The sequence below is a fragment of the Chiloscyllium plagiosum genome, unplaced genomic scaffold, assembly GCF_037043375.1.
Source record: "Chiloscyllium plagiosum isolate Xiang-an unplaced genomic scaffold, Cpla_swu_hap1 HiC_scaffold_27, whole genome shotgun sequence".
In the NCBI taxonomy this organism is placed as follows: Eukaryota; Metazoa; Chordata; class Chondrichthyes; order Orectolobiformes; family Hemiscylliidae; genus Chiloscyllium; species Chiloscyllium plagiosum.
The window spans coordinates 55,749,325-55,770,844 of NW_028270165.1; the positions used below are offsets into that span (position 1 = coordinate 55,749,325).

General features: G+C 45.4%; 2 protein-coding genes across 2 annotated transcripts in view; one reads left to right on the forward strand and one right to left on the reverse strand.

Annotated features, from left to right (window-relative positions):
* The window catches only part of LOC148144182 (uncharacterized), a gene marked incomplete at its 5' end in the record, with an annotated part of 303,554 nt that overhangs the window by 211,275 nt on the left and 70,759 nt on the right, over positions 1 to 21,520 (reverse strand). Inside the window, 1 exon segment of the mRNA XM_087975306.1 lies at positions 19,291 to 20,299. Within this exon segment, the coding sequence (XP_087831432.1) occupies positions 19,291 to 20,299 (1,009 nt within the window).
* On the forward strand, positions 1,168 to 15,453 carry LOC148144187 (uncharacterized). Its single transcript, XM_087974616.1, has 2 exons — positions 1,168 to 1,269; positions 11,456 to 15,453. Exon 2 carries the CDS (start codon positions 11,778 to 11,780, stop codon positions 12,885 to 12,887), a length of 1,110 nt encoding a protein of 369 aa, XP_087830742.1. The 5' UTR covers positions 1,168 to 1,269; positions 11,456 to 11,777; the 3' UTR covers positions 12,888 to 15,453.

Below are 21,520 nucleotides of genomic sequence, written 5' to 3' on the forward strand. Positions count from 1 at the left end.
GTTGCTGGAAAAGCGCAGCAGGTCAGGCAGCATCCAGGGAACAGGAGAATCGACGTTTCGGGCATAAGCCCTTCTTCAGAAACTTATGCCCGAAATGTCGATTCTCCTGTTCCCTGGATGCTGCCTGACCTGCTGCGCTTTTCCAGCAACACATTTTCAGCTCTGATCTCCAGCATCTGCAGACCTCACTTTCTCCTCAAAAATGCAAATTGGCCAAGCAGAGGCTGATAGCCAAGTTCGGTACCCATGGGGATGGCCTCAACTGGGACCTTGGATTCATGTCACACTGCAGCTGACCCCATTACATTATACACTCTCTCATACACACACACACTCTCCTCCAGACCAACACACTCACGCAGACCCTCTCTCATACACAAGCGCTCTCTTATATGCTCCCACACACACACAGCCTCTCACAGACTTATAACCCATTACACTCTCACACAGACACACACTCACACCTCACCCCGCCCCCCCATACACACTCGGTTTCCCTTGCGCGCACATGCACAAGTTTGTGGAGTGAATATGTACGTGTAGAATTACATTATATTTTGTTCAAAACCTGCATTAATCCACGTAAGATTCTGTAACTCCCACTTTAGGAATAGAATCAATCTGACCTAACAGTGGGACACAGACTTTAACTTCACTCCTTCAATGCATTACTTTAGCTGAGAAGACACCTATTGTTAAAAGCAATCTTGAGAATGTAACTTTTAAAAAGTTCTGATATTTACATATGAAGGAACAGAAACTATCATGGTCATTCTAAAAGACGTAAGCTAAATTTGTTTAATATTACTCTCATGACACTATAATCCTCTTGCGATAAAGTCTGTGTCTAATTATTTTGCTGCACAACCACCCGATGAAGAAACAGCGCTTTGAAAACTAGTGCTTCCAAATAAACCTTTTGGAATAACCTGGCGTTGTGTGATTTTTAACTTTGAAAATCTGTCAGTAATACCAGCATCTCCATGCTGCGCATGCTACTCTGTGTCAGCAACGCAGTGCGCATGTTCACCGGTGTCAGCAAAACACTACGCATGCTCGTGCAACAAGCGGAAATGTCCCACGACCTTGTTTTGATGGACCAATGGGACGCTCAGGAGGACCGGATGGCGACTGGTCCTCCTGCCAATCACAGCAAACCCATTGTCTGGATGCGGAAGTTGGACCAAGATGTTGCTGTTCCTCTCTCTCTCTCTGAATTAAGATTGAGCTTCAGCCTAGACCACAACTTTCTTCCTCACTCCAACATCTGTGAGTACAGCAATCTCTTTTCTCACCCCCTTTTCCATTCCGGGGTTCAGCTGTTGACTTGCAGGAACTGAAGGGAAACGGAGTGAACCCAGGGAGGGGACAGACTCGGGAAAGTTAGTCCAGGTCAGTTCAAAAACACATGGTAAATACAGGAGAATTGACATTTCGGGCATGAGCCTTTCATTAGGAATGATGTGTGGATGTACAGAGGGCCTCAGCATCCTTCTACACCAGTCAATGCCAGTTGTCAGACAGGTGCAGCAAGCAGTGAGCAAGGCAAGTGGTATTTAGCAAGAGGAATTGAGTTGAGAACTGGTGATGTCTTCCTGCAGTTCGAGCGTCATTGAATATATTCAAGGCTGAGTTCATCTGATTTTTGAACAACAAACAAGTGGATGATTATGGAGGAAGGCAAGAAAATGATTTTAAGACCAGCACAGAACAGTTACAGAGTAATACAGCACAGAAACAGACTCTTCAGTTCAAGTAGTCCATGCTGACTATGTTCTCAAACTAAACTAGCCCCACCCTGTGTTTAGCCCATATCCCTCTGAACCTTTCCTGTTGGAGTCATAGAGATGTACAGCATGGAAACAGACCCTTCGGTCCAACTTGTCCATGCCGACCAGTTATTCCAATCTAGTCCTATTTGCCAGCACTTGGCCCATGTCCCTCTAAATCCTTCCTAAATCAGATGCCTTTTAAATGCTCTAATTATACCAGCCTCTACCACTTCCTCTGACTGGTCATTCTGTACACATTACCATTCTCTTGGTGAAAAAGCTGCCTCTTAGGTCCCTTTTATGTCTTTTTCCCCCCTCACCCTAAACCTATGCCCCCTCGTTCTGAACTCCCCCACCACAGGGAGAAGACTTTGTCTATTTACTCAGCCATGCCCCTCTGTAAAGTCACCCCTCAGCCTCCGATACTCGAGGGAAAACAGCCCCAACCTATGCAGCCTCACCCGAGAGCGTAAATCTTTCAAACTTGGCAACATCCTGGTAAATCTTTTTCTGAACGCTTACAAGTTTTAAACATTCTTCTGATGGGAAGGAATCCAGAGTTGCATGCAATTTTCCAAATGTGGCCTCACCAATGTCCTGGACAGCTACAACATCAACTCCCAACTCCTTTACTCGATGCTCTAACCAATAAAGGAAAGCATACCAAATGCTGCCTTCACTATCCTATCTACTTGCAACTCTACCTTCAAGGAACTATGAACCTGTACTTCAAGGTCTCTTTGTTCAGCAACACTCCCCAGGACCTTACCGTAAAGTGTATAGGTCCTACTCTGATTTGTTTGTCCAAAATTCAGCACCTCACATTTAATTAAATTTCATCATTCATGTAATTATTCAAATGTCTTTTAAATGTTTTAACTGTACCTGCATCCACCTCTTTCTCTGGACATTCACTCCACTCACAAACGACTCTCTGTGGGGAAACAAAATGGTGCCCCTCATGTCTTTTTTTAGAAATCTTTCTCCTCTCTTCTTCAAAAGTTGCTCCCTAATCTTGAATCCCCACCAAGGGAAAGGATCTCCGCTGTTCACCTCATCGATATCACTCATGATTTTGTCATCCTCTATTAGGTCACCACTCAACGTCCTCTTCTCCAGTAGAAACATTTCTAGCCTATTCACAGAGATGCAGGTATATTCATATTCACTTATGATCTGTTCAATGCTGGTGCAGGCTTGACAGGGTAAATGGCCTGCTCCCAATTCTCTCACTCCTAGTCCAGGACAAGAACAGACCATTAAACACAGGAGCAGAAATTAGACCTTTCAGCCCATCGGGACTGCTCCGTCATTAAATCATGGCTGATACGTTTCTCAATCTCATTCTCCCACTTTCTTCACGTAACTCTCGATTTCCCTCTTGACACTCAAGAACTTATTTGTCTCTGTCTTAAACATATTCAGTGACCCGGTCTCCACAGCCTTCTGTAGCAGTGAATTCCACATGTTCATCACTTTCTGGCTGAAAAGGTTTCTCCTTATCTTTGTTCTAAAAAGGTTTTCCCTTTACTCTAATGCTGTGCCCTCAGGTCCTAGTCTCTCCTACCAATTGAAGCATCTTCTCCACGAGCACTCTGTCCAGGCCATTCAGTATTCTGTCTGTTTCAATTAGATCTCCCCTGTGTGTGGGCCTGTGTATCAGCACAGACCAGACCCTTCAGGATGAGGTACAGCAGGGATTAGGTTCAGCAAAGTGAGAGTGGAGGGTGTGTGTGTGGGAGATGGAGACTCAACATTTAGGGAATGAGAGGGGAAAGAAAGAATTGATAGGATGGGCTGATGGGCCAAGGAGTGGCAGAATGAGTTTAATTTAGATAAATGTGAGGAGTTGCATTTTGGTAAGGCAAATCAGGGCAGGACTTACACAGTTAATAGGGAGTGTTGCTGAACAAAGAGACCTTGCAGGTTCATATTCCTTGAAAGTGGAATTGTAAGGAGACAAGATAATGAAGAAGGCATTTGGTATGCTTTCCCTTATTGGTCAGAGCATTGAGTACGGGAGTTGGGAGGTCATGTTGCGACTGCACAGGACATTGGTTAGGCCACTTTTGGAATAGTGTGTGCAATTCTGGTGGCCCTCCTATGGAAGAATGTTGTGAAACTTGAAGGGGTTTAGAAAAGATTTACAAGGATGTTGGCAGAGCTGGAGGGTTTGAGTTATCGGGAGACACTGAATAGGCCGTGGATATTTTCCCTGGAGCATTGGAGACTGAGGGGTGACCTTATAGAAGTTTATAAGGAGTGTGGATAAGGTGAATAGCAAAAATCTTTTCATCGTGGTAGGGCAGTCCATAGGTTTCACTTGAGAGGGGAAAGATTTAAAACAGACCTGAGGGGCAACTTTTTCAGTGTGTTTATTGAATGAGCTTCCAGAGGAAGTGGTGGAGCCTGCTGCAATTACAACATTTAAAAGGCACCTGGATGAGTATATCAATAGGAAGGGTTTAGAGGGGTATGGGCCAAATGCTGGCAAACGGGACTAGTTTAATTTAGAATACCTGGCCAGCGCAGACGAGTTGGACCAAAGGGATTGTTTCCATGCTGTATGACTCTGATAATCATTGGTGAAAGTAGAAGTGTCGTTGTGAAGACTGGGCTTTCAGAGCAGCTTTCAAAGATGTTTTGCCCTTACTGGGAGCAGAAGTTATAGTGAAATCTTTCATTTGTGAAACAGCAACTGAGTGAGTGAGTACATCCTGGATTTTGGTGGAAAGTGGGAATTCATTGCAATGTGGGGTTGAAGTGCTTTAAGGTTTACTGGCAGTAAGTAAAGTGTGCTGAACAGGGAACCAATGGGAAATGTAGGGTTATAGGTTCGTATTAATAAGAGCAAGAATAGGCCATTTGGCCCATCCACCCTGCTCTGCCATTCATTAAGACTATGGCTGATCGATCCTTTTAAACTGCTCATTAGTGTCAGCCTCCAACACTCTATTTCCAATGCTGTTCATCAGAAGGAGCAGTGAATCAGTAACTGGAATCGTTAGTCTCACGATTTTCAGTACTGCAGGTATAGCATTGTTTCATCAGCATTGTAAAGTTTATTGGCAGCAGTGAGAGGCGTGGGCTGAATTTATGAGAAACAATTCTGCATTTAGATAACACACACACTGTCGTGGGACTTGTCTTTGGATTGGCAGAAGGTGGGAGGTTTTGGGTGCTGTGATCCAGGGCAAACAACTGCGGTAAATCATAGAAGCCCAACAGTGTGGAAGCAGGCCATTCAGCTCATCAAGTCCACGGCAGTCCCTCCGAAGAGTAAACCACTCGTGCAGCCTCCCCCCTCCCCCATCACCAATCCAGTTGTTTCTGCTGGTGGGTGAGATTGGCAATAGATGACATGGCCTCAAGATTTAGGACAGATGAGGAGGAACTGCTCTTCCAGGAGAGTAGTGACTCTCTGGAATTGTCTGTTCAAGGAAGCAGTAGAGGCAGCTTCATTGAGTATATTCAAGACACAGTTGGATGGGTTATTGCATGGTAGGGAAATTAAGGGTAGTTGGGATAATGCAATGGATCGATCAGCCATGATCTTAATGAATGGCAGAGCAGGGTGAATGGGCCAAATGGCCTACTCCTGCTTCTATTGCTATGAACCTGTAACCCTGTATTTCCCATTGGCTAATCCACCTAACCTGCACATCCCTGGACACTGGGCAATTTAGCATGGCCAATCCAAATCAAGGCAGGTGAGCAATGTTGTGATGTGGAAAATGAGCATCAGAGAATGATAGAAAGGGACAAGGAGAGTAAATGTACCAGCAATCAAAACTGGATTCAGAAGATCACAAAAACTGAAACTAAAAACGGCGTGTCTGAATGTGTGCTGCATTGTAACAAAAGTGAATGAATTGACTGCGCACATTGAAGAGAATAATTATGATCTGAGACTCCTTACAGAGTCATGGCTTCAGGATGACAAGGAGTGGATCCTGAATATCGAGGGGGTACATGGAAGTTGAATGGGAAGCGAGTTAAAGGTAAAGGCACTGCCAGTCAAAGCATTGATAACATGGTAATCTGGTGTAAGCTCGGATTTTAGGTCCTGATTTCTCTGTCCTCTTATCTCCCTGTTCTCACAGAGTAAGATGTTGTCTGTTTTCAGCTCTGCTGGATTTCTGCTGAAACTTTGACCCCACTTTTTACACCTTCCGGAACAATAAAACATTCAGTCACTCAAGGCCTGACCCACAACCTCCCAGCCTGTCAACTGAACAGTGTTATCATCGCAGAGAATAAAACAAGAAAAATGGAACAAAATTAGGAATTAAATAGGTTCTTGTTTAATGTTTGTTTGTTAGGACGTAAACCAGAAATTAGGTCTCCCAGGATTTTTATTGTGCCCTAATTGAGGAATTCTCTCTCCCTTACATCTAACTATTAGTATCCAGCTATGATTTATAACAATATTTGCATCAACAGAAATAAAGCATCTGTTATCAAATAGACATAGAAATATACAGCACGGAAATAGACTTTTTGATCCAACACATCCATGCTGATAAGGTATCCTATGTAAATCTAGTTCCATTTGCCAACATTTGGTCCATATCCCTCTAAACCCTTCCTATTTACATACCCATCCAGATGCCTTTTAAATGTAATTGTACTGGCCCCTTCCTCTGGCAGCTCAGTCCATAAATGCACCATCCTCTTTGTGAAAACATTGATCCTTAGGTCCCTTTTAAATCTTTCCCCTCCCACCCTAAACCCTCTAGTTTTGGACACCCCCACCCTGGGAGACGTGCTTGCCTATTTACCCTGTTTATGCCCCTCATGATTTTATAAACCTTGACAAGGTTACCCCTCTTGCCTTTGACGCTCTAGGGAAAGCAGCCCCATATTATTCAGCCTCTCCTTATACCACAATCGTCCAACCCTGGTGACATCCTTGTCAATCTTTTCTGCACCCTCTCAAGTTTCACAACATCCTTCCTACCCTGTAGCAGGGAGACCAGAATCTAATGCAATATTCCAAAAGTAGCCTAACCAATGTCCTGTATAGCTGCATCATGACCTCCCAACTCCGATACCCAATGTATTCTATGGACCAAATAAAATCTCTGCAGTTCAGAAAGAGGATATGATTTTATTCTGTGTCCCAGTCAATTTTAGTCATTATCTCTGGTGTATGGTGTGTCAGGATGGGATCACTGGTACCAGAATTGCATGCAATATTACAAAAGTGGCCTAACCAATATCCTGTGAAGTGTACCAAACACCACCTTCACTATCCTGTCTACCTGTGACTCCACTTTCAAGAACTATGAACCTGCCATAGAGTCATGCAGCATGGAAGCAGACCTTCGGTCCAACTAATCCATGCCAACTATAATTCCAAATTAAACTCGTCTCTCCTGCCTGCTCCTGGCCTGTATCCCTCCGAACTTTGCCTATTCATGTACTTAAACAAATGTCTTTTTACTGTACCCACATCCACCACTTTTTCAGGAAGTTCATTCCACACATGAACCACCCTCTGTGAAAAATTAGTATTTGAATGGCAAGGATTGAAAGATTCAGAAGATTTACAAGGACGTTCCAGGGTTGGAGGTTTTCAGCTTCAGGGAGAGGCTGAATAGATTGGGGCTGTTTTCCCTGGATCGTTGGAGGCTGAGGGGTGACCTTATAGAAGTTCATAAAATCATGAGGTCTTTTCCCTGGGGTAGGGGAGTCCAGAGGTTGAGGATGAGAGGGCAAAGATTTAAAATTACTTAAGGGGCAACTTTTTCATGCAGAGGTTGGTGCATGTATTGAATGAGCTGCCAAAGGAAGTGGTGGAGGCTGGCACAATGACAACATTTAAAACGCCTCTGGATGGGTGTTTGAATAGGAAGGGTTTTGAGGGACATGGGCCAAGTGCTGGTAAATGTGGCTAGATTAATTTTGGATATCTGGTCGGCCTAGACGAGTTGGACCGAAGGGTCTGTTTCCGTACTGTACATCTCTATGACACTGAGGTTGAATAAGTCCTGATCTGATTTGCATTTCCAAAATGCAGCACCTTACATTTATCTGCATTAAACTCCATCTGCCACTCCTGAGCCCACTGGCCCATCTGATCAAGATCCTGTTTTAATCAGAGGTAACTTCCTTCGCTGTCCACTATACCTCCAATTTTGGCATCATCTGCAAACTTACTAACTATACCCACTATGTTCACATCCAAATCATTTATATAAATGATGAAAAGTAGTGGACTCAGCACTGATCCTTGTGGCAAATCACTGGCCACAGGCCTCCAGTCTGAAAAGCAATCGTCCACTACCACCCTCTTTCCTCTACCTTCAAGCCACTTCTGTATCCGGTTGATTAGTTCTCCCTGTATTTTGAGATCTTACCTTGCTAACTAATCTTCCATGAGGAACTTTGTTGAATGTCTTACTGAAGTCCATGTAGGTGAAACCCACCACTCTGCCTTCATCAATCCTCTTTGTTACTTCTTCAAAAAACTCAGTCAAGTTTGTGAGACATGATTTCCCATTAACAAAGCCATGCTGACTATCGCTAATTGGACCTTGCCTTTCCAAGTACATGTACATCCTGTCCCTCAGGATTCCCTCCAACAACTTGCCTATCACCGATGTCAGGCTCACTGATCTGTAGTTCCCTGGCTTTTTTTGACCACCTTTCTTAAATAGTGGCACCACATTAGCCAACCTCCAATCTTTTGGAACCTGTGACTATTGATGATACAAATATCTCAGCAAGGGGCCCAAAAATCACCTCCCTACCTGCCAGAGAGTTCTGGGGTACACCTGATCAGATCCTGGGAATTTATCCACTTTTATGTGTTTCAAGATATCCAGCACCACCACTTCGGTAATATGGACATTTTGCAAGATGTCACCATCTATGTCCCCACATTCTATATCTTCCATGTCCTTCTCTACAGTAAACAATGATGCAAAATACTCATTTAGGATCTTCCCCATCTTCTCCGCTCCACACATAGGCTGCCTTGCTGATCTTTAAGAGGCCCTATTCTCTCCCTAGTTACCCTTTTGTCCTTAAATGTATTTATAAAAACCCCTTCTAAGTCTCCTTTATCCTATTTGCCAAAGCTATTTCATGTCCCCTTTTCGCCCTCCTAATTTTCTTCTAAAGTATACTCTTCTAAGGATGCATTTGATTTTTCCTATCCATACTTGTCATATGCTTCTGTCTTTTTGTTAGCCAAACCCCAATTTCTCTAGTCATTTGCATTTCCTACACCTACCAGCCTTTTCTTTCACCCTAACAGGAATATACTGTCTCTAGACTTTCGTTATCTCATTTTTGAAAGCTTCCCATTTTCCAGCCGTTCCTTTACCTGCGAACATTTGCTCCCAATCAGCTCTTCAAAGTTCTTGCCTAATACCATCAATATTAGCCTCCCTCCAATTTAGAACTTTGACTTTTAGATCTGGTCTGTCCTTTTTCCGTCGTTATTTTAAATCTACTACAATTATGGTCACTGGCCCCAAAGTGCTCCTGCACTGACACCTCAGTCACCTGTCCTGCCTTATTTCTCAAAAGTAGGTCAGATTTTGCACCTTTTCTGGTAGGATCATTGACATACTGACTCAGAAAATTTTCTTGTACACACTTAACAAATTCCTCTTGATCTAAACCCTGAACAGAGGCAGTCCCAATCGATGTTTGGAAAGTTAAAATCCCCTATCATGACCATCCTTTTACTCTTACAGATAACTGAAATCTCCTCCTTACAAATTTGTTTCTCAATTTCCTGCTGACTATTAGAGGATCTATATTACAATCCCAGTAAGGTGATCATCCCTTTCTTATTGCTCAGTTCCACCCAAATATCTTCCCTGGACGTATTCCCAGGAATATCCTCCCTAAATACAGCAGTAATACTATCCCTTATCAAAAACTCCACTCCCCCTCCTCTCTTGCGCCCACACCATGCTTCTTATAGCACTTGTATCCTGGAACATTGAGCTGGCAGCCCTGTCCGTCCCTGAGCCACGTTCTGTAATTGCTATGATATCCCAGACCTATGTTCCTAACCATGCCCCGATTTCATCTGCCTTCCCTGTTGGGCCTCTTGCATTGAAGTAAATGCAGTTTAATTTATCAGTGCTACCTTGTTCTCTGCTTTTTTCCTTCCTGCCCTGACTATTTGACTCACTCCCTTTCCCAACTGGACGAATCTCAGGTTAATCTCTTTCCTCACTATTTCTCTGGGGCCCATCCCCCACTTACTCATTCAGCAACTTTACTGGCTTTCTTTCTGCAAGCATCCTTGACATTTCATTATCCTGTCCTTGATTTAGCTTGTTCCAGGTCATTGTCACCTAAATGAAGTTTTCCTCCATACACACTTAATGCTAGCTGGCTGCATGAGGGTTTTCAGGTTTCTGTGACCTGGATAATGTGATCAGCAGGCACCTGGCAATCTACAGGAATTGCCGCCTATGTTACATTCATTTAACTGTACTGGCAGTGATCACTTATTTTGTGAATTTATGTTGTGGTTCTGTTTGCCAAACTGGGAATTTGTGCTGCAGACATTTCGTCCCCTGTCTAGGTGACATCCTGAGTGCTTGGGAGCCTCCTGTGAAGCACTTCTGTGATGTTTCCTCCGGCATTTATAGTGGTTTGTCTCTGCTGCTTCCGGTTTGTCAGTTCCAGCTGTCCGCTGCAATGGCCGGTATATTGGGTCCAGGTCGATGTGTTTATTGATAAAATCTGTGGATGAGCGCATTGCCTCTAGGCATTCCCTGGCTGTTCTCTGTTTGGCATTTCCTGTAATAGTAGTGTTGTCCCAGTCAAACTCATGTTGCTTGTCATCTGTGTGTGGCTACTAAGGATAGCTGGTCGTGTCGTTTCATAGCTAGTTGGTGTTCATGGATACGGATCGTAAGCTGTCTTCCTGTTTGTCCTATGTAGTGTTTTGTGCAGTCCTTGCATGAGATTTTGTACACTACGTTGGTTTTGCTCATGTTGGGTATCGGGTCCTTTGTCCTGTTGAGTTGTTGTCTGAGTGTGGCTGTGGTTTGTGTGCTGTTATGAGTCCTAGTGGTCGTAGTAGTTTGGTTGTCAGTTCAGAAATGTTCTTGATGTATGGTAGTATGGCTAGTCCTTTGGGTTGAATGAGTAAGTGGGGGATGGGCCCCAGGGAAATAGTGAGGAAAGAGATTAACCTGAGATTCGTACAGTTGGGAAAGGGAGTGAGTCAAATAGTCAGGGCAGGAAGGAAAAAAGCAGAGAACAAGGTAGCACTGATAAATTAAACTGCATTTACTTCAATGCCAGAGGCCCAACAGGGAAGGCAGATGAAATCGGGGCAACATGAGTTTGACTGGGACAACACTACTATTATAGGACAAGCCAAACAGAGAACAGCCAGGGAATTCCCAGAGGCATGGCACTCATCCACAGATTCAATCAATAAACACATCGACCTGGACCCAATATACCGGCCACTGCAGCGGACAGCTGGAACTGACAACCGGAAGCGGCAGAGACAAACCACTATAAATGCCGGAGGAAACAAAACAGAAGCACTTCACAGGAGGCTCCCAAGCACTCAGGATGTCACCTAGACAGGGGATGAAACGTCTGCAACGCAAATTCTCAGCTCGGCGAACAGAACCACAACAACGAACACCCGAGCTATAAATCTTCTCACAAACTTTGTGAATTTATTTTTGCAGAAAAACGTGGAAAGAAATTTGAAGCAATTGATACGTCGACTTCTGGCAGAGCTCCTTGATTCATTGGGACTTGGATATCAGCAGTCATTCAAATTGAGAAGAAATGTTTGCTTTTGTCTGGTTGAGAGGTTTTGGACACTGGTGTGGCAGGAAGAATACTGAGACACCCGAGTGAGGGAGATCCAGTGTGTTGACTGAAAAGTACTTCACACCATTTACTCAGCTTGGAATATCAAAATCTCACCCCTCACGTTGGGGACAGACTATGTACCCTTTGTATTTATAATTTCAAACCCAGAGCAACACAAGGAAAGCTCTCCTCATGGGGAAACCATGGAAATGCGGGGACTGTGGGAAAGGATTCCCTTCTCCCTCTGTGCTGGAAATACACAGACGTGTTCACACTGGGGAGAGGCCGTTCATCTGCCACCATTGCGGGAAAGGTTTCATTCAGTTGTCTCAGCTGCAGACACACCAGCGTGTTCACACCGGAGAGAAGCCGTTCACCTGCTCAGTGTGCGGGAAGGGGTTTGCGAATTCTTCCAACCTGCGGGCGCACCAGCGGGTCCACACGAGAGAGAAGCCCTTCACGTGCTTGATGTGCGGGAAGAGATTCGCACATTCATCTGCACTGCTAATCCATCAGCGGGTCCACACTGGGGAGAGGCCGTTCACTTGCTCCGAGTGCGGGAAGGCTTTCCATCGTACAAGCAACTTGCGGAAGCATGAGCGGGTCCACACGGGGGAGAGACCCTTCAGGTGCCCCAAGTGCGGGAAGGGGTTCAGTCAGGTGGGCGACCTGCAGAATCACGAGCAGGTCCACTCGGGGGAGAGGCAACTCACCTGCTCTGAGTGCGGGAAAGCCTTCGGTCATGTGGGCGACCTGCGGAGGCACCAGCGGGTCCACACTGGGGAGAGGCCGTTCACCTGTCCCGAGTGCGGGAAGGCCTTCCGTTATGTTAGTAACCTACGGACCCACCAGCGGATCCACACAGGGGAAAAGCCATTCACCTGCCCAGAGTGCGGGAAGGGGTTCCATCATGTGGGCAACTTGCGGAATCACGAGCATGTCCACACGGGGGAGAGGCCATTCACCTGCCCTGAGTGCGGGAAGGCCTTCTGTCATGTGGGTGACCTGCAGAAGCACCAACGGGTCCACACCAGGGAGAGGCAATTTGCCTGCTCAGTGTGTGGGAAAGGGTTCAGTCATATGGGCAACTTACGAAAGCATGAGTGGGTCCACACAGAGGAGAGGCCCTTTACCTGCACTGTGTGCGGGAAGGGATTCATCAATTCTTCCAGCATGCTGACTCACCAGCGGGTCCACACCGGGGAGAGGCCATTCACCTGCTCTCAGTGTGGGAAGGGTTTCACCCACTCCTCCTACCTGCAGAAGCACCAGCGAGTTCATTTGCCATTGCAGGGGGATTGAAGGAGTGAGTGCCATTATCGACTGGACTATCAACCCAGCTCTGGGGACTCCCGGGTTTGCAGGGAAGATCTGAAGCTGTAACAAAGTTGGGTGGCAATAAAGGTTACCTAAATATACCACCGGACTCAGACTTTCATTAAAACTGAGCTCCAGCAGATTTTTGTTTTCATGCTGCTCATTTCTTTCAACCTCTCGCACTAAGTTTCCAATTTGTGTATCAGAAGCTAATAGTGTTAGGAACTGTTACATTTTTCATCTCTGCAGCTGCTGCATCATTTCATCAGCATTGTAAAGTTTACTGGCAGCAGTGCAAGGTGTGGGCTGTATTCACTAGAAACAAAGTTTAAAAACCACATAACAGCTGGTTATAGTCCAACAGGTTTATTTGGAAGGACGAGCTTTTGGAGTACTCCTTCATCGGGTAGTTGTGGAGCAGGATCATAGGACAGAATTTGTAGCAAAAGATTACAGTGTCATGCAACTGAAATGGTATATTGAACAAATCTAGATTGCTGTTATGTCTTTCACCTTTTAGAATGGGTTGCAGGTTTAGGTTCATTAATACGTAAATCACAGAACTACTTTTAAGTCACATTCTCGATGTAACTTAAGGTGACATTTCGGCTCAGACAATGCATTAAAGTTGAGGTCAGAGATCATCTGTATCCCAATCTTGAGTCAGACTGGTTCTATTTCCAAAGTAGGAATTCATAAAATATTGCGTGGATTGAATACCTGCAGACTGTGTGCTTTTTGAGCAAAACTGAATGTAACTGCATATATAATTCTGCAAATTCTGCAAGGTAGAAGAAAGAGGGTGGTGGTGGAGGGTTGCTTTTCAGACTGGAGGCCTGTGACCAGTGGTGTGCCACAAGGATCAATGCTGGGTCCACTACTTTTCATCATTTATATAAATGATTTGGATGTGAACATAGGAGGTATTAGTTAGTAGGTTTGCAGATGACACCAAAATTGGAGGCATAATAGACAGTATAACAGGATCTTGAACAGATGGGCCAGTGGGCTGAGGGTAGGCAGATGGAGTTTAATTTGGAGATGGAGATAAATGCAAGGTGCTGCCTTTTGGAAAAGCAGGACTTAGACACTTAATGGTAAGGTCCCAGGGAGTGTTGCTGAACAAAGAGACCTTGGAGTGCAGATTCATAGCTCCTTGAAAGTGGAGTTGCAGGTAGATAGGATAGTGAAGAAGGTGTTTGGTATGCTTTCCTTTATTGGTCAGAGCATTGAGCATTGGTTAGGCCACTGTTAGAATATTGCGTGCAATTCTGGTTTCCTTCCTATCAGAAGGATGTTGTGAAACTTTTAAATCTTTTCTGAACCCTTTCAAGGATGTTGCTAGTGTTGGAGGGATCGAGCTATTGGGAGAGGCTGAATAGGCTGGGACTATTTTCCTTGGAGGATCAGAGGCTGAGAGGTGACCTTATTGAGGTTTATAAAATCATGAGGGGCATGGATAGGGTAAATAGACAAAGTCTTCTCCCTGAGGTTGGGGAGTCCAGAACTATAGGGCATAGGTTTAGGGTGAGAGGGGAAAGATATAAAAGGGACCCAAAGGAGCAACTTTTTTCACACAGGGTGGTGTGTATGGATGGAGCTGCTGGAGGAAGTGGTTGAAGCTGGTGCAATTACACCATTTAAAAGGCACCTGGATGGGTTTATGAATAGGAAGGGTTTAGAGGGATATGGGCCAAGTGCTGGCAAATAGGACCAGATTAGATTAGGATATCTAGTTGGCATGGACAAGTTGGACTGAAGGGTCTGTTTCCATGCTGTATATCTCTATGACTCTGACTCTAAATGCAAGTTCACCCCATAGTATGTGTGTGCATGTGAGTTTGTGTGAGAGTGTGTGCTTAAGAGTGCATGTTTGTGTATGTGCATGTGAGGTAAAGTGTGTGTGTGATGGGAGTATAAGCCTGTCAGAGGGTGAGAGTTTCGGAGGGGGGGGGGGGGGGGGTTGGTGAATGTGTGTGTGTCTGAGAGGGGTATGGATAAAAGCAAGGGGTTGCATCTTGGTAAAACAAACAAAGCAGCACTTGTACAATTAATGGGAGGGCCCTGGGTCTTGATGTAGAACAGAGATACCTGGGGGTTTCAGCACATAATTCTTTGAAAGTTACACCATTGGTAGATAGGGTGGTTAAGAAGGCGCTTAGCACATTTGCCTTCATGCTTTGGACTTTCTCACAAATATGGTGCACCAAAAGACAGAATTTTTATAAGACATGGCAGCCCTTTTTGAATTATCTGGAAGCAGATTTGTCTGCCATTTTAATTAGGGCCTTTGTGTAGCCATGTTGGTTTGGTTTAGTGAACTCTATGCCCTGACAGGAAGAATTTCAAACAAATGTTGGGGTAATAATTGATGCTCTTGAAGATTGAGAGCTATGGTCTTATTGCACATTATTTATTGATCTGTAGTGAGTATAGTTTTGATATGTTTTGTGTAGTAGTTGGTTTACTGTTGTTGTTAGAATGTTATTTTCATATTTTTATAGCTTTATCATTCAGAAAAAGGTTGCAATAAAAGTATTAAAATGTCTAATGCTTTGTGTCTGTGACATTGTTATCAGTCAAGGATAGTTTCCCTATCACCACCAAGCCCCTGAATCAGTATCTAATTAAGGAAACTACAAACATCCATAAGTAGAGAAAACAGCAGCTGTATTTAAGAGACAGAAGGTGAGGTGTTTTTTCTCCAGGCGTCAGGTGGTTAGAGTTTGGTGGTGGTGGAGGGAGAGTTAAAATGATCGGCCACAGGGCAGTGGAGTCATTTAATTTCAGTGTCCCAGAGCTGGTCTCTAAAATGTTCTGCAAGTTGGCCTCCATTCTCCCCAATGTAGAGGAGACCAGGTAGAGAACTGGACATATTTATAAGATTTATTTATTTATAAGTTGTATAAATCTTAATCTCCCAGAGTTATTTTCTAAAAAAATTTAAATTAAATTGGGCGACAATGAAACAGTTTGTTGATCAGACTTGAATCATCACCCTCAAATGAGACAATGCCATTGACAGCAGTGAACAGCTGTTTTTGTTAAAAAGCACAAGTTCTTGATTTATTTTCACATCTTACTGATATTCACATCTGCACATTCAATGTCAAACTCTGACATCAGAAATGACATGACACCATTAATTTTTTCTTACAATAATCCAACAAACAAATTAATAACACAATGAATACCAAGTCCGATTAATATGAAATTAAATTTGACCAAATAAAATGTAAAATCAAATGGGAGATAACAAATGGGGGAAGGGCAGAAGGCAAGAAATGCAGCATCATAGAAGGTGCTCCACCAGGGAGTGTATTTTACCAACTACAACTGCTCAATATAAACAAACACTCTGATATGATCCTCCGGTTTTAATGTAAACCATAGCCCCATACAGTAGGTACCATTTAAATAAGTTAATAGATACAAGCCTTGAGCAAATCCAGCCTCCAGCCGGACCCCCCGCTTCTTGGAGCTCGGACCTTCCTCCAGTTCCGGGGGGTTGTTGAGCTCCTGGGCTCCGGCCGCCGCCGAAGAAGCCGCGGGCGCCGGCTCTCTCTCCTCCACCGCCGACATTTTTAATTTGTTTTCTCGTTCACCCGGTAACCGTCACCTCCCCCTTCCCGGGCCCCGGGAATTATACACACATAAACAATAAACCCCACCGGGGACTGTCTCCTTTTCTTCACAACTTTTGTTTGAAAAGTTCCGGCTTTAATTTGAAATGTATTTTAAAGGTATTTTCTGAGGTAAACGATGCCTGTCTGCCCCCTCCCTCCGTCAGAAACCGCCCGCTGAGTCGATGAGAAAACCGCAGCCTCACGCCGCCATCTTTGTTTTTCTTCTTTCCGTCTCCTCCTTCAGTGACGCACGTCATCCAAGCCCCCTCCAATCAGAGCGCACCTTACTCCACCTGACCAATGGCGGCTGGCTTTGTGCGTCGTGTTGGTCCCACCCTCTGCAATATCTCTCTCCGATTAGTTGGTACCGACCACAAGCTTTGGGATTAGTTGGGAATTTCACAACCACGTCAGTGTATCCGCCCTTTTCATTCCCGTTCATTCATTCAACAGCAGATGACCCAATTTACTGCAACGGGCTCTGGGGCTATAGCGGTAGTGTCACATATTCAGGGGGAAGATGTGATTTTTAACGTTATCAACCAATTCAACTCTGGCACCTCCGCATCCATTCATTCAATCGAAGAGGGCTCAATTTAGTGCAATGGGCTCTGAGGGTATAATATTTGTATCCCATGTTGGGAAGAAACCTCTCCCCACTCATTCACTCGAAGAGGGCCTATTTGCTGCAGAGGTTTTTTTTTTATGGCGCAGTGGTAGTGTCCCTACCTTCGAGCCCTGAAATCCCACTGCTATGAGGATGCGTAATAACAAATTTTTTAGTCATAAGTCACATGACACCAGGTTATAGTCCAGCAGGTTTGGTTGGAGGGGATCTTACAGAAATATATTAAATTATGAAAGAAATAAAAGTAGGATGTTGCATTGGTAGGTGAGACTAGGATAAGAGCACACGGCCTCAAGATTAGAGGAAGCAGGTTTAAAACTGAACTGAGAAGAAACTTCTTCACCCAGCGGGTTGTTAATCTATGGAATTCCTTGCCCAGGGAAGTATTTGACATTACTTCAGCAATCACTAGAAGCAGTAGATGTGTTTTTGAAAAATAAAAGAATTAAGGATATGGTGAAAACGCAGGTAAGTGCAGCATCGTCCACGAAAAGATTAGTCATGATCTTATTGAGTGGTGGAGCAGACTCGAAGGGCCGGAAGGCTGACTCTTGCTCCTAGTTCTTATGCTCTTATGTTGAAATCACAAGCTTTTGGAGTGTAGTCACTTCAGCAGATGAAGTCATGAAAAAACAAGTGCAGGAAAGAGAATTTAGATAAATGAAAGACAGAGCATCTCAATGGTCAATTACTTACTCCCATTCCTATTTGATTATCTTACTACACAGCAAGTTGTGTTTTCCAAACATTAATTTTATTTCCATTGTTTAAAATCAAATATTTAAGGTGAACAGTTTGTTTTTCGTCACTTGGACACACTGTGAATATCATAAACCCTCTCATGAGATATCATAGGAACAATTCATAAACTAGATTTGTCACTGAGTCATTCAAGGAGATATAGAAAGGAGAAAAAATCCCAACATGTGCAGGATGCTAACGAAAAGTTAGCAACCTGAAATGGTAACAGGAGCAAGTGAACAGCCCCAATCAGGAAACTCATATTAGATTAGATTACTTACAGTGTGGAAACAGGCCCTTCGGCCCAACAAGTCCACACCGCCCCGCCGAAGCGCAACCACCCATACCCCTACATTTACCCCTTACCTAACACTACGGGCAATTTAGTATGGCCAATTCACCTGACCTGCACATCTTTGGACTGTGGGAGGAAACCGGAGCACCTGGAGGAAACACATGCAGACACGGGGAGAACGTGCAAACTCCACACAGTCAGTCGCCTGAGGCGGGAATTGAACCCGGATCTCTGGCGCTGTGATGCAGCAGTGCTAACTGCTGTGCCACCGTGCCGCCCACTACAGTACCTTGTACTATTCTTCACTGAACACTGCAATTGCTTTCCTTTTCAGTTTAATGATCCATAATTGAATCTGACTCCAACACACTCTCTGGCAGACAGTTCCAGAGGTCAAAGTAATTTCAATCATTAACGAAGTTAGTTTTGGATCCATCCCAAAGACAATTCCGATGGACTTTTGCTTCCAAACATTTACAGCAAGTTCTTGGTATGGACACATTTCCAACTTAGTAGGTTTATTCCAGTTTTATAACATATTGGGGTGGCACACTGCTTAGCATTGCTACCTCACAGCATAAGGGACCCAGGTTCAATTCCAGCCTCAGGTAACTGTCTGTGTGGAGTTTGCACGTTTTCCCTGTCTGCACAGGTTTCCTTCCACTGTCTAAAGAGGGGCTTCGGTACATCTGTGTGGACCTCCTCCAATTAACTGAGGGCAATGGGGCACTGTGAGGATCAACAGATCAGACAGTCAGTCAGCAACTTCTCTCCGGGAGACCTGTCTCAAGAAAGGCAGCGGTTTCTTATCTCATCCATTCTCCTACCCTCCACACCGACAGTCGCCCCAAGGGTGGAATTGATCCTTGGTTCCTGGTACCATGAGGCAGTGCTAATCACTGAGTCACAATGCCACCCCTGAGCCGTGAGGTTGCAGTCCAATGGAAAACAAATACAGTGCACCAACTCTCCCACTGCACCCACTGTCAGGAGAATCAGTCCTGGGGGGGACTCATGGCAATGTCAGCGTTGGAATCTGATTGTTGTGAGCGCTGGTGCCCCCGCTGGTGCTTCCGCAAATTGCGGGAAAATGTAAACCTCTTCCCGCACTCAGGGCAGCTGAAGGGCCTCTCCCCGGTGTGGACTCGCTGGTGCTTCAGCAGGGCAGAGGAATCACTGAAGGCCTTCCTGCACTCGGGGCAGCTGAATGGTCTCTCCCCCGTGTGGACCCGCCGGTGGGTCAGCAGCGTGGAGGAGCGGGTAAAGCCCTTCCCGCACTCGGGGCAGGAGAACGGCTTCTCTCCAGTGTGGACGCGCCGGTGCCGAAGCAGGGCAGAGGAATTGCTGAAGGCCTTCCCGCACTCGGGACAACTGAATGGCCTCTCCCCTGTGTGGACCCGCCGGTGGGCCACGAGGTTAGAGGAAACAGCAAAACCCTTCCCGCACTCGGGGCAGGAGAACGGTCTCTCGCAGGTGTGGATCCGCTGGTGGGTCAGCAGGTTGGAGGGCTGGGTAAAGCACTTTCCGCACTGGAGGCAGGAGAAGGGCCTCTCCCCAGTGTGGACCCGCTGGTGCCTCAGCAGGTGGGAAGACCTGCTGAAGGCCATCCTGCACTCTGGGCAGCTAAAGGGCTTCTCACCCGTGTGGACCCGCAGATGGGTCAGCAGAGCAGAAGAGCGGGTGAAGCCCTTCCTGCACTCAGGGCACGAGTACGGTCTTTTCCCCGTGTGGACCCACTGGTGCCTCAGCAGGGTAGAGGAATCACTGAAGGCCTTCCTGCACTCAGGGCAGCTGAATGGCCTCTCCCCTCTGTGGACCCGCTGGTGCTTCAGCAGGTCCGACGATTTGCTGAAGGCCTTCCCACACTCAGAGCAGGGGAAGGGCCTCTCCCCAGCGTGGACGCGCTGGTGGGCCAGCAGGTGGGAGGAGTAGGTGAAGCCCTTCCCACACTCAGGGCAGGAGAATGGCTTCTCCCCAGTGTGGACTCGGCGGTGGTCCAGCAGGTGGGAGGAGCAAGTAAAGCCTTTCCCGCACTCGGGGCAGGAGAATGGCCTTTCCCCGGTGTGACTTCGCCGATGAATCTCCAGGACAGATGGGGCATTGAAGCCTCTCCCGCAGTCGCAACACTTCCATGGTTTCTCCACGGTGTGGGATTCCTCTGGTTTCACCATGGCCGCAGCTACAGCCCCTGCCCACAGTAAATTTCTCTTTCCTGGCTGTATAACTGTTTCAGGCTTTACACACAGTGCGCTGTAACAGTAGAGACTCTCATCCAGTCCCACTAATGCTGAAAATGGTCTGAAACAGAAACCAAAATGTTTTGCTCCTTCTCACAGAATCATAGTTCAAAATCGTTGAGGTCCCGATGGATTGAGTGACTGTCAGACATTGATGTGAAAGTGGGGACTGTAGACGCTGGAGAGGAGTTGAAAAGTGCAGTGCTGGAACAGTAAAGGCAGGTCAGGCAGCATCCAAACAGCAGGAGAATCGACGATTCAGGCATAGGCCCTTCATCTGTTGATTTTTAAACTTCAGTCTTCACATCTTCAAATACTCTGGAAAAAGAGATTCCAAAAGTCATCACGGTCAGTCCAAGGTAGAAATTCAGAACAAGCTACTCCACTTTCTGCAGAACATTTTTTTCTTTTGCTGTTCCACAAAATTGAAAGCATCCCACACTCTCTCTCTTCCTCTATTCTCACTCCCTCAAATTAATTCTCCTGAAGGTGCTGATTCAGGATCTTACAGGGACAGAAAAAGCAAAAACGTCAGGACTGACACCTTCGAATTTTGGATAACACCACATGAAAGTTAATATCTTTCAGGATGTTGGGATATTGCTGAGAGTGAGCGAGTCTGATTTTGGGAAGCAAAACAAGTGTAAATTCAGGTTGAACCTGCAATACAGCTTCTTGATAAAAAAAAAGACATGAATTGGTTATCGTCCCTGTGGTGGTGGTGGTATGTGGTGGGTGGAATGTGACATTAAGGCATTGACACAGACAACCCCGAGAGAAACTAAATATACAGACATGGCAAATGTTAGTGGCAAGTCAGAGTCAGATCTACAGCACAGAAACAGCCCCTTCGGGCCAACCAGATATCCTAGCCTAATCTAGTCCCATTTACCAGCACTTGGCCCATATCCCTCTAAACCTTTCCTATTCATATACCTATCCAGATGCCTTTTAAATGTCATAGCTGTATCAACATCCACCACTTCCTCTGGAGCTCATTCCTTACACACACCACCCTCTGCATGAAAAGGTTACTCCTTCGGACCCTTTTAAATCTTGCCCTCCTCCACCCTAAACCTTTTACCCTCTAG

What these genes read in the sequence shown, in the direction of transcription:
- LOC148144187 (XM_087974616.1), top strand. Translation starts at nt 11,778, where the DNA reads ATGGGGAAACCATGGAAATGCGGGGACTGTGGGAAAGGATTCCCTTCT.